General features: G+C 42.3%; 1 protein-coding gene and 1 non-coding gene across 8 annotated transcripts in view; one reads left to right on the top strand and one right to left on the bottom strand.

The window, feature by feature from the left end:
- The window catches only part of Unc13b (unc-13 homolog B), a 241,504-nt gene that overhangs the window by 216,306 nt on the left and 12,431 nt on the right, over positions 1-12,767 (top strand). For all 7 annotated transcript variants that reach the window (XM_017800429.2, XM_029567943.1, XM_029567944.1 and 4 more), the window contains 9 exons: positions 961-1,130; positions 1,461-1,576; positions 2,066-2,229; positions 2,852-3,002; positions 4,528-4,596; positions 6,157-6,246; positions 6,922-7,050; positions 10,430-10,563; positions 11,219-11,304. In XM_017800429.2, the coding sequence (XP_017655918.1) occupies positions 961-1,130; positions 1,461-1,576; positions 2,066-2,229; positions 2,852-3,002; positions 4,528-4,596; positions 6,157-6,246; positions 6,922-7,050; positions 10,430-10,563; positions 11,219-11,304 (1,109 nt within the window). The remainder of the gene's footprint in view (positions 1-960; positions 1,131-1,460; positions 1,577-2,065; positions 2,230-2,851; positions 3,003-4,527; positions 4,597-6,156; positions 6,247-6,921; positions 7,051-10,429; positions 10,564-11,218; positions 11,305-12,767) is intronic.
- On the bottom strand, positions 8,946-9,073 carry LOC115071932. Its single transcript, XR_003850988.1, has one exon. It is a non-coding gene; the product is annotated as a small nucleolar RNA SNORA22 (small nucleolar RNA).

Raw genomic sequence — 12,767 nt, 5'->3', positions numbered from 1 at the left:
TAGGATTCAGTAAAAGAGATGTGTACCTATTTCTTTGAGAATCAGAATAGCTCCTGCTTGACTCCTTCTTATAACTAATTTTAAATTGAACTGGCTTGTGGCCATTTTTACCCATTTTTAATGAGCAATTTATTCAGTTCCTATTCTGTGCAAGATACTATACATGACACTATATCTCAGTCTCTCTCTTCAGGCTAGCTGATGATCATTATTTTTCAGTAGAGGAGTAGTTACAGTATAATATTTTAATGGAATATGGAAAGATAAGACCATATGGAAAGGAGTAACAATTTTTGCTTAGTACCACTTTTGGGTAAGGGACCAAGGTCCAGAAAACAACTTCTGGGGAGGAGAGCAAGAGGGAGATGTGAGCAGCTCCATTCTCCAAAGCAAACACCACATACAAGATGGCCATCCAGAGTCTTGAACTCTGAGGAGGAAGCTAGCAATTGCTTCCTAGCTCTCTGACATTGTACTTTGGGAATTATTGATACTATTAGCTGTGTAAGAAGCCATAATGGGAGGGCTGGAGAGATAACTCAGTGGTTAGAAGGCTCATGCAGAGGACTCAGTTTCAATTCTCAGTACCCACATGGCGGCTAGTAACTGTCCAAAATGCTAGTTCCAGGGAATCTGATGCTGTCTTCTGACTTATGCAGGCATTGCACATAGGTGGTACTCTTAAATCTATACAGGCAAAAGAAAGGACTCATACACATAAAATAAAAATGAATAAATTTAAAAAATGTCTTAAAAAGAAGCCAAAGTTGACCATAATCATTCCTCCCTTCTCCATCTCTGAAGAATCGAAAGCCTGTTGCTGGGTTAACCTGATTCACTTGGAACTTGAATGTCTGCCGACTCTCTCTTTCAAGTGTAGTTGATGAAGCTTTTGGGGGAAAATTGGTAATCATAGTGCAGGGTCTGTCCTACCTAGTTCTCTACCTAATTCTCTCACAGTGAGTGCCACAACTCCTCTGACCGCATTAAGGTACGAGTGTGGGATGAGGATGACGACATCAAATCCAGAGTAAAGCAGCGGCTAAAGCGAGAGTCTGATGATTTCCTTGGCCAAACCATCATTGAGGTTCGGACACTGAGTGGAGAGATGGATGTCTGGTACAATCTAGGTGAGGAAACTGGACCAGAGCCTATCTTAGCTTCAGAGAGCTGAGCATAGGTAGGAGTGAGGACAGGGCATGGCAATGGCTGGAACTCATTCTGGCTTGAATATTCCCCAGGTTTCAGAAGGTCCTTTAGTCTTCATCCCTAACTTCATCCCTAGTACTTTAGCTCTCTGACCATTCACTTCTGTTCTGCCACCCAGCCACTAGTGTTATTTATGGAGTATGTGGCCACTTGGTTAATGATGCCATTCTTTCTTTGGATTAAAACAGGATGGGGCTCACTGCACCATCTGTAGTCATTGATGTGAATCTCAAGTCTCCTTCCTTTTGCAGAGAAGAGGACAGACAAATCTGCTGTTTCTGGGGCTATCCGGCTACAAATCAATGTGGAGATCAAGGGGGAGGAGAAGGTGGCCCCATACCATGTACAATATACATGTCTCCATGAGGTGAGCAGAAATTTGTAGGTTGGGGCTGCAAAGCAAGGGTGGGCTCTTGACCATAAGCAGGTCAGTAGGTGGTTGGAGAACTGGGTTCACTATGCTGTTCTGGACAGCCTGAGGCACTGAGCTGTGACTCTTCTTTCACTAATTGACAACCCGCTGTGGCCATAGAAGAGCTGAGCAGTGGCATGAAGGACAGAATTTCTATCAAATTTTTTCACATTCTCCTGGACTTTATCACCAGGTTTTATTTTTCATTAGAATCATATTTTTGTTTTGTTTTGTTGCTGTTGTTGTTGTTTGTTGTTTTCAAGACAAGATTTCCCCATAGCCCCAGCTGGCCCGGAACTTACTATGGAGACCAGGCTGGCCTCCATCTCTCAAAGATCTGCCTGCCTCTCCCTCTCAAGTGCTGGGATTAAAGGCTTACACCACTCCACCCAGCAGAACCATGTATTTTTAACCCTTCCCTTTTCTCTGCTCTGTGTCCTGCAGAACCTTTTCCATTACCTCACAGACATTCAGGGCAGTGGAGGAATCCGGATCCCAGAGGCTCGGGGAGATGATGCATGGAAGGTGTATTTTGATGAGACAGCCCAAGAAATTGTGGATGAATTTGCCATGCGCTACGGCATCGAGTCCATATATCAAGCAATGACGTGAGGCTCCCCAGGGTTCTGGGAAGTAGCTACTAATCCTTAGAGTAGCTCATGAAGGCACATGACATGGTGGACATGTGCTTAGTTGGGTAATATGCAGTATTACATACTTTCTTCTCTGAAGAAAGTATGGGTGGAGTGCATCTATGCCCCAAGGCAAAGAAGGCATGCTTAGAAAGGGTATGTATGTCAGTAACTCAGGGATTTACCTTTTTACCTCCCCAAGGTCGGGGGTAGAAAAGGAAAAGGGCATGAGTGGGTATACAAAGACACATGAGAAGATACGGCATGTTTTTGCTCACCTGTGTGCATGCATGTACATGTATATGTAGCTCATGAACTGACCTAGAGTGCCTTGGGAGTCAACAAAGAAGGCAGTAAGCTGTAAGGAAAGCATCTCTCTGTAGAATCTCCCAAGACTCCCATGATAGGAATTCCAGTCTGCAGACATGGCTATTAGCGATGCTGCCATAAAGATGCACACAGGGATCCACACTGTATGAGCAGAGGGAGCTGATTGCCCTACTTGTACTGTATTCTTCCACAAGCTTTTATTGAGTTCCTACTTAGCTTCTCCTGCAAACTCTGAAGAGTCTTTGAGAATGAAGATGCTGTTTTTTAGGCACTTTGCATGTTTGTCATCCAAGTACATGTGTCCCGGTGTGCCAGCAGTGATGAGCACCTTACTGGCCAATATCAATGCCTACTATGCCCACACAACTGTGTCCACTAACGTCTCTGCATCTGATCGCTTCTCAGCCTCCAACTTTGGTGTGAGTATGATGAAACACAGGTCCCCAAATATTAATCAATTGATGGGTTGCTATTTCCTGGCTAGGTCTATAGAGTTGATTGATGTGCCTAAAATTCAAATAGTTGCCATTTGATAGTCAAAGTTTCTTTCCTTATAGATATGTGAACTATTAATAGACTGCCCCGTGGCAGTCTAAACCACCATGGTTTAAAGGACATTGTTACCTGGACCCAGACAGAACCTCCTCTCTAGGCAAAACTTTGATTCAGTCACAATGTTGTTTAGTCTTAAAGGTCCCAAATGGACTTTTCTCAATATTATTCAGTCTCTCTGTGACAGATTCATGCCACTAAAGTTTACATGGGACTGATGTCTAAGTAAGGGTAGCAATGTGTTCCTGGACTTTTTCTGGTATCTGGACTGTTTTCCCATTTCCTGGAATGAGGGTACTAGAAAAATTGAGGCATTACTGAGACTACCACCTGACTTATATTCAATAAATGGGATGAAATGACCTATCACAGAAGTCACCTCTGTAGGGATAAAACTACTGATATCCCCGCAGTCTGCTGCATATATGAGCCCCAATTTTTGGTACTCATTTCATTGTTGTTGTTAATAGCCTTTCTGTAGATGAGTTAATGTAATTGATTAAGCCAGTCAACTATCTGTTCCATTTTGTCTTATTCCACTATGTAGTGCCTTAATCAGTATCTACTGATGTAGTTGACATAAGCAGTTCTGGAAGTACTGTGCCAGCAGCCTACAGGCACATGATTCTATATTTAATACTTTTTTTTCTATGTGCATTTTAATATTTAAGAATATACACAAGGGAAATACATGTACCTTGGTTTAAAAAGCAATTTCTCATGTCTGTCTGATGACCTTTTAAATGCATCACTGTTTTCCTTTCCCACCATTACTACTACTAGGTTGTATCTATAAAACTAAATATACAAAGATAACCTAGAGACCTCAGACTCAGGAGCATGTTGGAGAATGTGTTTGGATTCTCTTTTGTCTGAGTAAGATGAATTGATAAGTTACACTCTCAGAGGGATGGAGATGTACTGGTCGTGTCCTATGATTTGTATATAGAAAGAACTATTTCCCCTCCCAGCAACTTGGCTTTCCCCTTGTCAATGTGAAAAGATTTCTTAGTTTAAGACAGTGCTGCTACCAGGTATGGTGGTGTACATCTTTAGTCCTAGCACTTGGGAGGCAGAGGCAGGCAGATCTCTATGAGTTCAAGGCCAGCCTGGTCTACATAGTGAGTTCTAGGACAGCTGGGGCTACAGGAAGATTCTGTCTCAAAAAGACAGAAAACAAAACAAAACAAAGACAGTGCTGCTGAGAAATGGAACAGGGATCATTTTCATTTACACTGTTTGTTCTTCTGATGGGTTTGGAAAGGATGTGTTGCCAACCAGCTGCCCCCACTTTTTCTCCTTGCTCATAGGTAGTTCTGTTTCTACTGTAGTCTGGGGACTCAGAAGCAAATCCTCTCTCCCTTTTCTATTACTTTTTTTCCTCACCCCCAGAAAGAAAGATTTGTGAAACTGCTGGACCAGCTACACAACTCCCTGAGGATCGACCTCTCTATGTATAGGGTAAGTGAGGACATAGCTACATGTGGGGTAATAAGTAATATCAAGCTCAATCTGGGAAGAGATGGGTAAGTCTTACTATAAAGATCCACAATAGGGAAAATGGTCTATGACATCACATGCATCTCAATGGCTGATGTCATTGACACTTGTAGCCCTTTTAACACTAAGGACCATGCAGTATAAATAGCAGGTATGACTGCTTTTAATTGATAGGGGGCTTTCCAATTCCATGATCACCCTACCCTACTCTCAGGTGACATAATCTCTCCCAGAGTTGCCCTTTTATAGAATTTTTATCATTATTATTTTTTTTTTATTTTATGTGTATGAGTATATTGCCTACATGTATGTGAGTAGACCCATGTCATGCAATGCTGCGGAGGCCAGAAGAGGGCTTCAGATTCCCCTGGAACTGGCGTTAAGGACAGTTTGTAGCCACCATGTGATTGCTAGGAATTGAACCCGGGTCCTCTGCAAGAGCAGTCAGTGCTCTTATCCACTGAGCCATCTCTCCAGCCCCATTATAGAATTTTTATACTTAATCATATTTCCATTTTTTATATTCTTCTCAATTCCCAAGAAAGATATGAGTCTCTGACTAGGGGAAGAAAGACTAGCTTGTCTTGGGCAAGTAAACTGTATTAGATGTGATGTCTCTTTCTAGTCTGGGAGGAAATAGATGGAGTAGATACCTGGGATGGGACAGGGCAAAGAAATGGGCAGTTTCTCAGCTCCTCCTAAGATAGATCTTCTTACAATAGCTTCATCATTTGCTTAAAATACTATGAATTTCCAGAACAGGCAATATATACACATTAAAAAGTAAGTATAAAAGCAACCTCCAACTTTTAAAAAGTGAAGTGTTGATTATCTGTACTTTTCTTATTCTCCATTTGTATAAATAATGGAGAGATGACTATCTTTGGCATATAAGTAGCCATCTTAAAATGGACAAAGCGGAGAGTGGCTTATTCTGCTCCTGCAGCTCTCTATGGCAGCTTCCAGCTAAAACTCATGTCAAAGAGAATAAAGTGTGGCATACAGGAAAGTCCTAAGGAACTTCAAAGGTCTGCTCAGGACTCTGCCATCTGCTGGCTCCAGGACAGTAGAAGCACAGGGTGTACTGAAAGTCTAGGTTCTGGATCTGCTTGCTCTGTAATGTGACTTCATTATATTCCATGATACACAGTTAGAGTGCAGCTTTTGAAGAACTCACTGGGTATAAGAATCTTCATCCAAGGCGGGGGGCGGGGGGATCGAGATCGTTCATCTGGACAAATGCTTACATATTGCATGGGAAGCAGAGTTAGGGAAGAAGTGTGGCTTTCTGAGCTGTGAAGTATTCATCTTGATGCTGGTCAGGGCCCTGTCGGCATCACTAGAAAATAAAAAAGGGAGACCTGTAATGTCACACCTAGTTTTCCCAGGCCAACTACAGAAAATCCCAATGGACAGCAGTTAGGGAAACTTTGATTTCATTGCTTTTGATTGCCATTTCTTTGGCAGTGAAGGTTTTCATATTCCTTCATTCCTTTCTTATATTTGCTTGATTTACAACAGAATAATTTTCCTGCTGGAAGCCCTGAGAGACTTCAAGATTTAAAATCCACAGTGGATTTGCTTACCAGCATTACTTTCTTCAGAATGAAGGTAAGAATGGGCTGAACCAGTCGGTGGACTTAGGACTTGGCCATGGAAACATGGAGAGTAAAAGTCATTGGGCTACAAGATTCAGCACCTCTAAGCTCCCACTTCCAAAGTATACCTGTTTCCTGGGTTACTTCTAACACAGAGCAGTGAAGAGGGTTGGAGGTTCTTCCCATCAGCTGTCCTACAGTTTCACCACAAGGTGTGCTCATTACTTTCCTCATCACTGTCACAAGATACCTGTCACCAACTTAAAGGAGGAGAAATTTCTTTAAATCTCACCTTTAGGGACAACAGTCCACCATGGTGGGGAAGGCATGATGGAGATGCTTAGTTCAGGACAGCAGGAGCTTGCTGCTTCTGCTTCTCACATCTTGGTGGATCAGGAAGCAGAGAGCAGAACTGGAAATGGCCTTCTAAGGTCTGCTTCTGTGTCTGATAACTAGATGCCAGTGTCCCAAAGATTATACAACCCCCAAAACAGTATGACCAGTTGGAGGCCAAGTACTTAAAACCTGAGCCTATGGAGGACATTTTACATTCAAACCATAATACTGGGCAAGGTTTGGGGACTCAGAAAGGGTCAAATGAATCTGGAGTAGATTTAGGGGGAGGCTAGAGGAGATCCCACATAGGCGAGCAGGACCTTAAGCCTGCATTTGTTCTGTTAATTGGCAGGTGCAAGAACTGCAGAGCCCTCCAAGAGCCAGCCAAGTAGTAAAGGATTGTGTGAAAGCCTGTTTGAATTCCACATATGAATACATATTCAACAACTGCCATGATCTCTACAGTTGCCAGTACCAGCTGGTAAGAGGTTTGGGGTCAGATGAGGTCAGTTGACAGCAGCTCTGTGGAGCCTCAGCTTTTCTTCACTAGAGTCATGGTAGAAAGGAGCTCAAAACAAAGGCCTTGATATGTTCATGAATGAGTGAGTTATGGATTGTGGACCATTTGTTTCATAGTATAGACATTTATACATTGACAAAGGACGCTTGAACAAAATGTGACATACCTGAGTTGAGCAGAAATGGCCGCAGTAAGTTTTCCTTTGGTACTGAAGGAAGTGCACCGTAATTTGAGCGATTTGATGGCTGTAGATGGAATTCTGAGACCATCCCAGAGTCTTTTCTCTGACCCTTACTTTCTCTCAGGGTTAAATTTTGGTCTGATGTGTTAGTCCTTGTAAGTTCTGTGCTGCCTTCCTCACCTACCTACCAACTCTTAAGGCTTGTCCTAACCTTTTGTGAGGTTGAGGCACTTCACCTATTTTAGGCTGGCATCTTAACTCAGTGCCTGGAAACTTAGTTCATTTTTCTTTTTAAAAATTTTACTGCATTGATTGTGTGAGTGAGTGAGTGAGTGAGTGAGTGAGTGAGTGAGTGAGTGAGTACGTAATGTTCTGGGCCAGGTCTGAGAAAAGTCCAGTGCTCCTTCAGTCAATCCACAGTCTCCTGAGTGTACGTATATATTTCAATTAGTGTAGTCTATTAGAAGGGCTTTGAGACAGGGATAAGAGTGAAAGGTTCCAAGGAGGAAGAATTCAGTCTTGATCAGACAATGGAAAAAGCTACATAAAACAAGGAACATTGGAGATGGACCTCAAAAGATAGTAGGACCAAATGATGGTAATCTGTTGAACACCTGTCTTTTAGTTAATACATCCAATTTATAATGCTTCCTGGGGCCCCTTAGCAGAGATCTAAGATCTTTTTTGTGCTGCCTTCTTGCATTCCAAATGTTCTTTTTGTGCTGGCCATATATTTAATGCTTCCTCCTTTAGAGGTTTTGTAAAACCTTCAACTGGTTCTGTGTTCACGGGAGGTTTTCCTGGGGCCTTTGTTTGGCTTGGTACCTTCTGGGCTCTTCTGTCATCTATCTATAGAGTCCCTCTACTTAGGGGAAGATATTGTTCTCAGCTTTGATCTTTCAACTATGCAGATGTCTGTTTTAATGTTGGTCCCTTTGCCCTGGCATAATAATGAGCTAGACTGAAGAAGGCCTACAAGCCGTCCAGGACTTGCTTTAGCCTTTTTATATTGTAATCAACTTTTTACTTTCTTTCAACCTTATTTTCAAAGAGGAAATACATGTACTCAAGGAAACCCTTAGATTTGGTTTGTTTTGTTTTAACATAGCCATCTACTGGACTTCAGTCATAGTTTATTCATCCATCCATTCACTTATCAAATGGAGCATTAGATATGTAAAGTCAAATAAGACACATTTCTGTTTTGGGGGGCATTCATTATTTGGTAGAAATCGGGAAAAATTACTACATGTATTGTTCTTTCTTTTATCACATTTGATTATAATTGTAGATATCTGATAAACATACATATACATATATATCAGAAATTCATAAACTGTGCTCTGGGTATCTAACCAAGCCAGAGACAAGTTCTTAGAAGTAAAATCCAACGTAGATTTTGAGGAAGGAGTAGAAATCTGTTCAAGAAAGGAGCTGAAAGGAAGAAAGGATAAGATAAAGTGTTTAGAAGCACAGAATTGTATGTGAGTATGTTAATTTAAGGAAACATAAAGCAATTTTATTCAGCTATTTTTCTCTCTTTTTTTTCTTTTAAGTACAATTACAAAACCAGTTCCAACTCTTGCACCTTCAATTAGATGCAATTATAATTCACCAACATAACTTGAGGGGATAGTCTGGATTATTCATATTCATTTACAAAATCAAGGTAACATGATGCACTGATTTTCTGAATACATTTAAAAGGACAATACTCCTTTCAATGCAGAGGAAAAGAACAGACTCTAGCACAGAGTCAAGGCCAAGAGAACTATAAAGCACACTTGTGTGTTCACTGTGCAATTATTCAGCTATTTATGGCATCAAACCTTAGAATTCAGCTGCTATGGGATCAGATTTTAGTTCTGCCATTTTCCACCTATGTAACTGTGGGCAAGTCATACAATCTTGTCCTTCTGTGTCCTCATCCAAAAATGAGGTGATAACTAACTCCTCAGTAGAGTCATTGAGAAGATCAAATGAGACCATGTATAAGGTTTTTAGCAGTGTGCCTGGCACCACAGTAAATGGTGATCACGATGCAGGGCACAAGAGAATTGCTGAGGCATGAGATTGAGAGCAAGGTCACATTCTGAAGGACTTTTGTGTCAAGCTAAGGAGTTTGAGCTTAATTGAAGGCCATGGAAAAACTTTAAACAGAAGAGCAATACTCAAAGATTTTCCTTATAGAGAAATCACTGACAGCTCCCTGGATAAGATGCTAGACTGAAGTTGAAAGACCAAGATATCCTTAAATGAACCTCTGCTGAGAGAGTGGCAGAAAAAGAAAAAGATGAGTTTAAGTGGTACTGAGATAGAATTAACAGCATGTGGAGTCTGTCCTGGTTTCTACTAGCTTCTTGTTGATATAGGCTTATTAGGGCTACTAGAAACTGCAAGGACACGTAACATCCACATAAAAGGTCCATCCCTGTCGGGTGCAGCTCCACCTTTGCCTTTGTTCCTATGAGAAATAATGTCGATTCCGGTCTCTGTGGATTACAACTTGTCCTTTCTGGATTCTGAATGTGAAGTGACTCTTCTTTTCCTGAGATCCACCCTTATATTTCTTTGTCTCTTTCCAAGAAAAGCCTTCTCTTTTCCAGCTAGGCCAGTAGCTTTCCAGGAGCATGTCTTCCAGCTAATAACTTTCAAGGTATCAGAAAGAGTCCTACTACACTGAAAGTTATACCAGACGGCAGCAGGGTCTGTTCAGTAGCTCCTGCACAACTTCAAGGAGCTTTTCAGAGTGGAGGTGTCTATGTGTGCTGTGTGAGACGTGGATCTGAAGAGGGACATCTGGAAGAGAATGGTTGCCTGTGGATGTGGGTAGGGAGTGTAGAACTAGACCTATTTAGGAGGCTGGAGGATGCTCATTTCAACCCAAGAGTCAACTATCCATAGTAACTGAGAGAAGGAAGACAGGCATGTCTCTGTCTCCTACTCCAGGAGCAGTGCCCCAGGGCTATATAAAGTCTCAAGGACTGAAAGACTTCCCAGTAATCATCCCTCTTGTGGAACAGAGGTAGTCTTTTGGAAGACAGGTACCACAAGAGGAATTCTAAAGTAACAGGCATTAGCAGGGTAAGAGAAAAAGGGAGAGGTTTTCCAATTCTACTGTAATTGTCTTCTCCCTCGCTCCCTCTTCTCCTCCCTCAGAACGAGAAGCAGGAACTACCGCTGGAGGAGCCAGGGCCCAGCATTCGGAACTTGGACTTCTGGCCCAAACTTATCACACTTATTGTGTCTATCATAGAGGAAGATAAGAATTCCTACACACCTGTTCTGAACCAGTGAGTATCCCCCTAGTTGGCTCTGTCTGCTTTGTGATTGATCTGTCCATCTATCTAACAGCCTCTTTCTTTCCTATCTCTGTATGTTTGCAGTGCAACTCCTTCCAACTGTCCGTCCATCTGTCCCTCTGTCCCTTGTATCTGTCTGGGTAACTGTTTCTGGAGACAGGTGTGGAAATATAATGGAGGGCCCTGTCTAGATTGGGACAGCCTTTCTGGAGAGAGAGGCTTCCGGGGCTGTGGCTGCTATGGGAGCCCCAGGGGATCCAGAGACTATGTGTGTATGTGTCTGTCCACAATGAATAAAACAGGCCTTCTTAGAGCCCACCTTTCTGCCCTTTCTCCTCCAGCTTCTCTATCCTGGGTCTGCCCTCCAGCCTCCACCCTCCCTAGGAGCCCAGTGCCTTGCCTTGTCTTACCTTCTGGGCATTCTGTCCTCTGGGCCCATCTTACCTAATGGGGTCCCCTTTGCCTTCATTTATCATACTGTTGGTTCTTGGGCCCCATTTCTTCAGATTCAGCCTAGCCCTGTTTCTAGGCCTTTCTTTTTTTTAATATGACTTCTAAGATCTAGGTACCTTAGAATAAATATTATCAAATAGCTCTTGCCTTGCTTGCTCACTGCGCTTTTTGTTTTTTGTTTTCTGTTATCCAGGTTTCCTCAGGAGTTAAGTGTGGGGAAAGTCAGTGCAGAAGTGATGTGGCATCTATTTGCTCAAGACATGAAATATGCATTGGAGGGTAAGGACCTACCAGACTCCAAGTACCTCATAAACTGTTTCTTTCCTCTCCCAGATAACTGCAAGTTCTGGGTGAATGGTGAAACTAGAGGTATTTTAGCCATAGTTGGCCAGTAAGCTTAGAAACACTGGGTAGACAAAGCCATGGCCAAAGGGTTTATGAACAATGGCATGGCTGTGTAGGTGGAGGTGTTTCCTTCCACCTTTAGAACAGGTGCCTATGCAAGACCTTTCTGGCCCAGAGAGCAGCTCCTCAGTGGTGAATATTTCAAGAACAATGGCTCATTTCCTAGAGGATGGTCTTAGTAGACTTATCATTACAGTTTAAAGAACAAGGGAGGGACTGGAGAGATGGCTCAGCAGTTAAGAACACTGTTCTTGAAGAAGACCTGGGTTCAGATCCCAGCACCCACAAGGCGGCTAACAACCATCCGTAACTCCAGTTCCAGGAGATCCGATGCTCTCTTCTGTCCTCTGAGGGCACTGCATGACACAGGTGCACTTACGCACATGTAGGCAGTACACTCATACACAAAAAATTTTTAAAAATAAATAAAAATTTTATAAGGAACCAAGGGAACCTTAAATATATAGACATACCATTATTTTCTTGTACTTAGTGGCCTGACTTCCCTGGAAATTTACTCAGAATTAGTGTGACAAAGTCACAAGTAATTTTACCCAGTCCTGGAGAGCAAGGCTGTAGACATGTTGTTATGAGTCACTGATTTTACCTAGTCCTGGAGAGCAGGACTTCAGACATGTTATGATTCACCTTGTTCATTCAGCTCATTCTTTTTTTTTTTAATCTCCCACCTTCACAAAGATATCGTGTCTACCTGTGTCACATTTTTCCATCTGTACCCATCTGTGTTCACCAATTTAGCTGCCTTTCTTATCTGTTTATATATGTTAGTCTAGCTCCTCAGTGGAAGTGGATCTAGAAGAAAAAGGAACCATCTGGGGCAAGCTGAAAGCAGAGTTTGTATCTGTCGCTTGAGTGGAGTAAAGAAATGGGTCACTCTCAGACTCTTAAACTTATGAGGTTTAGAATCAGTGACTCTTAAGATTGAAAGAAGCCTTGAGGGTCTGTACTAAGTTTGTGACAGTTGGGCCACACACTTATATTGTGTAATTCAGCCCCAGAGCTGTGACTGAGTTGCTTATACATTGGATCCACCTTTCTGGGACTGTAACCCACATGTTAGCTGACATGCTTAATGCAGATGTTACTTGGCCTACTTCCCCTCAGTGAGGTAGCCACTCACCAAGCCTAGTGGGAAGCTTGGTTCCAGTTCCTGAAGAATATCTACAGTGGGCTTAAGGGAAAACTTAAATACCTTTGAAAAATGAACCAGTTGCATAAGAGGGTTAGTATAAGATAGAGTGGAGTGGGGTTATTCAAACTATTTTTTTTTTTTTTCGGTCTTTTTGAGACAGGGTCTTCCTGTAGCCCCAGCTGTC

The sequence above is a fragment of the Nannospalax galili genome, unplaced genomic scaffold (assembly GCF_000622305.1).
Source record: "Nannospalax galili isolate Female #2095 unplaced genomic scaffold, S.galili_v1.0 scaffold341, whole genome shotgun sequence".
Classification (NCBI taxonomy): Eukaryota; Metazoa; Chordata; class Mammalia; order Rodentia; family Spalacidae; genus Nannospalax; species Nannospalax galili.
The sequence above is the reverse complement of the archived record's forward strand: the minus strand, read 5'-3'. Positions and strand labels throughout refer to the sequence as shown.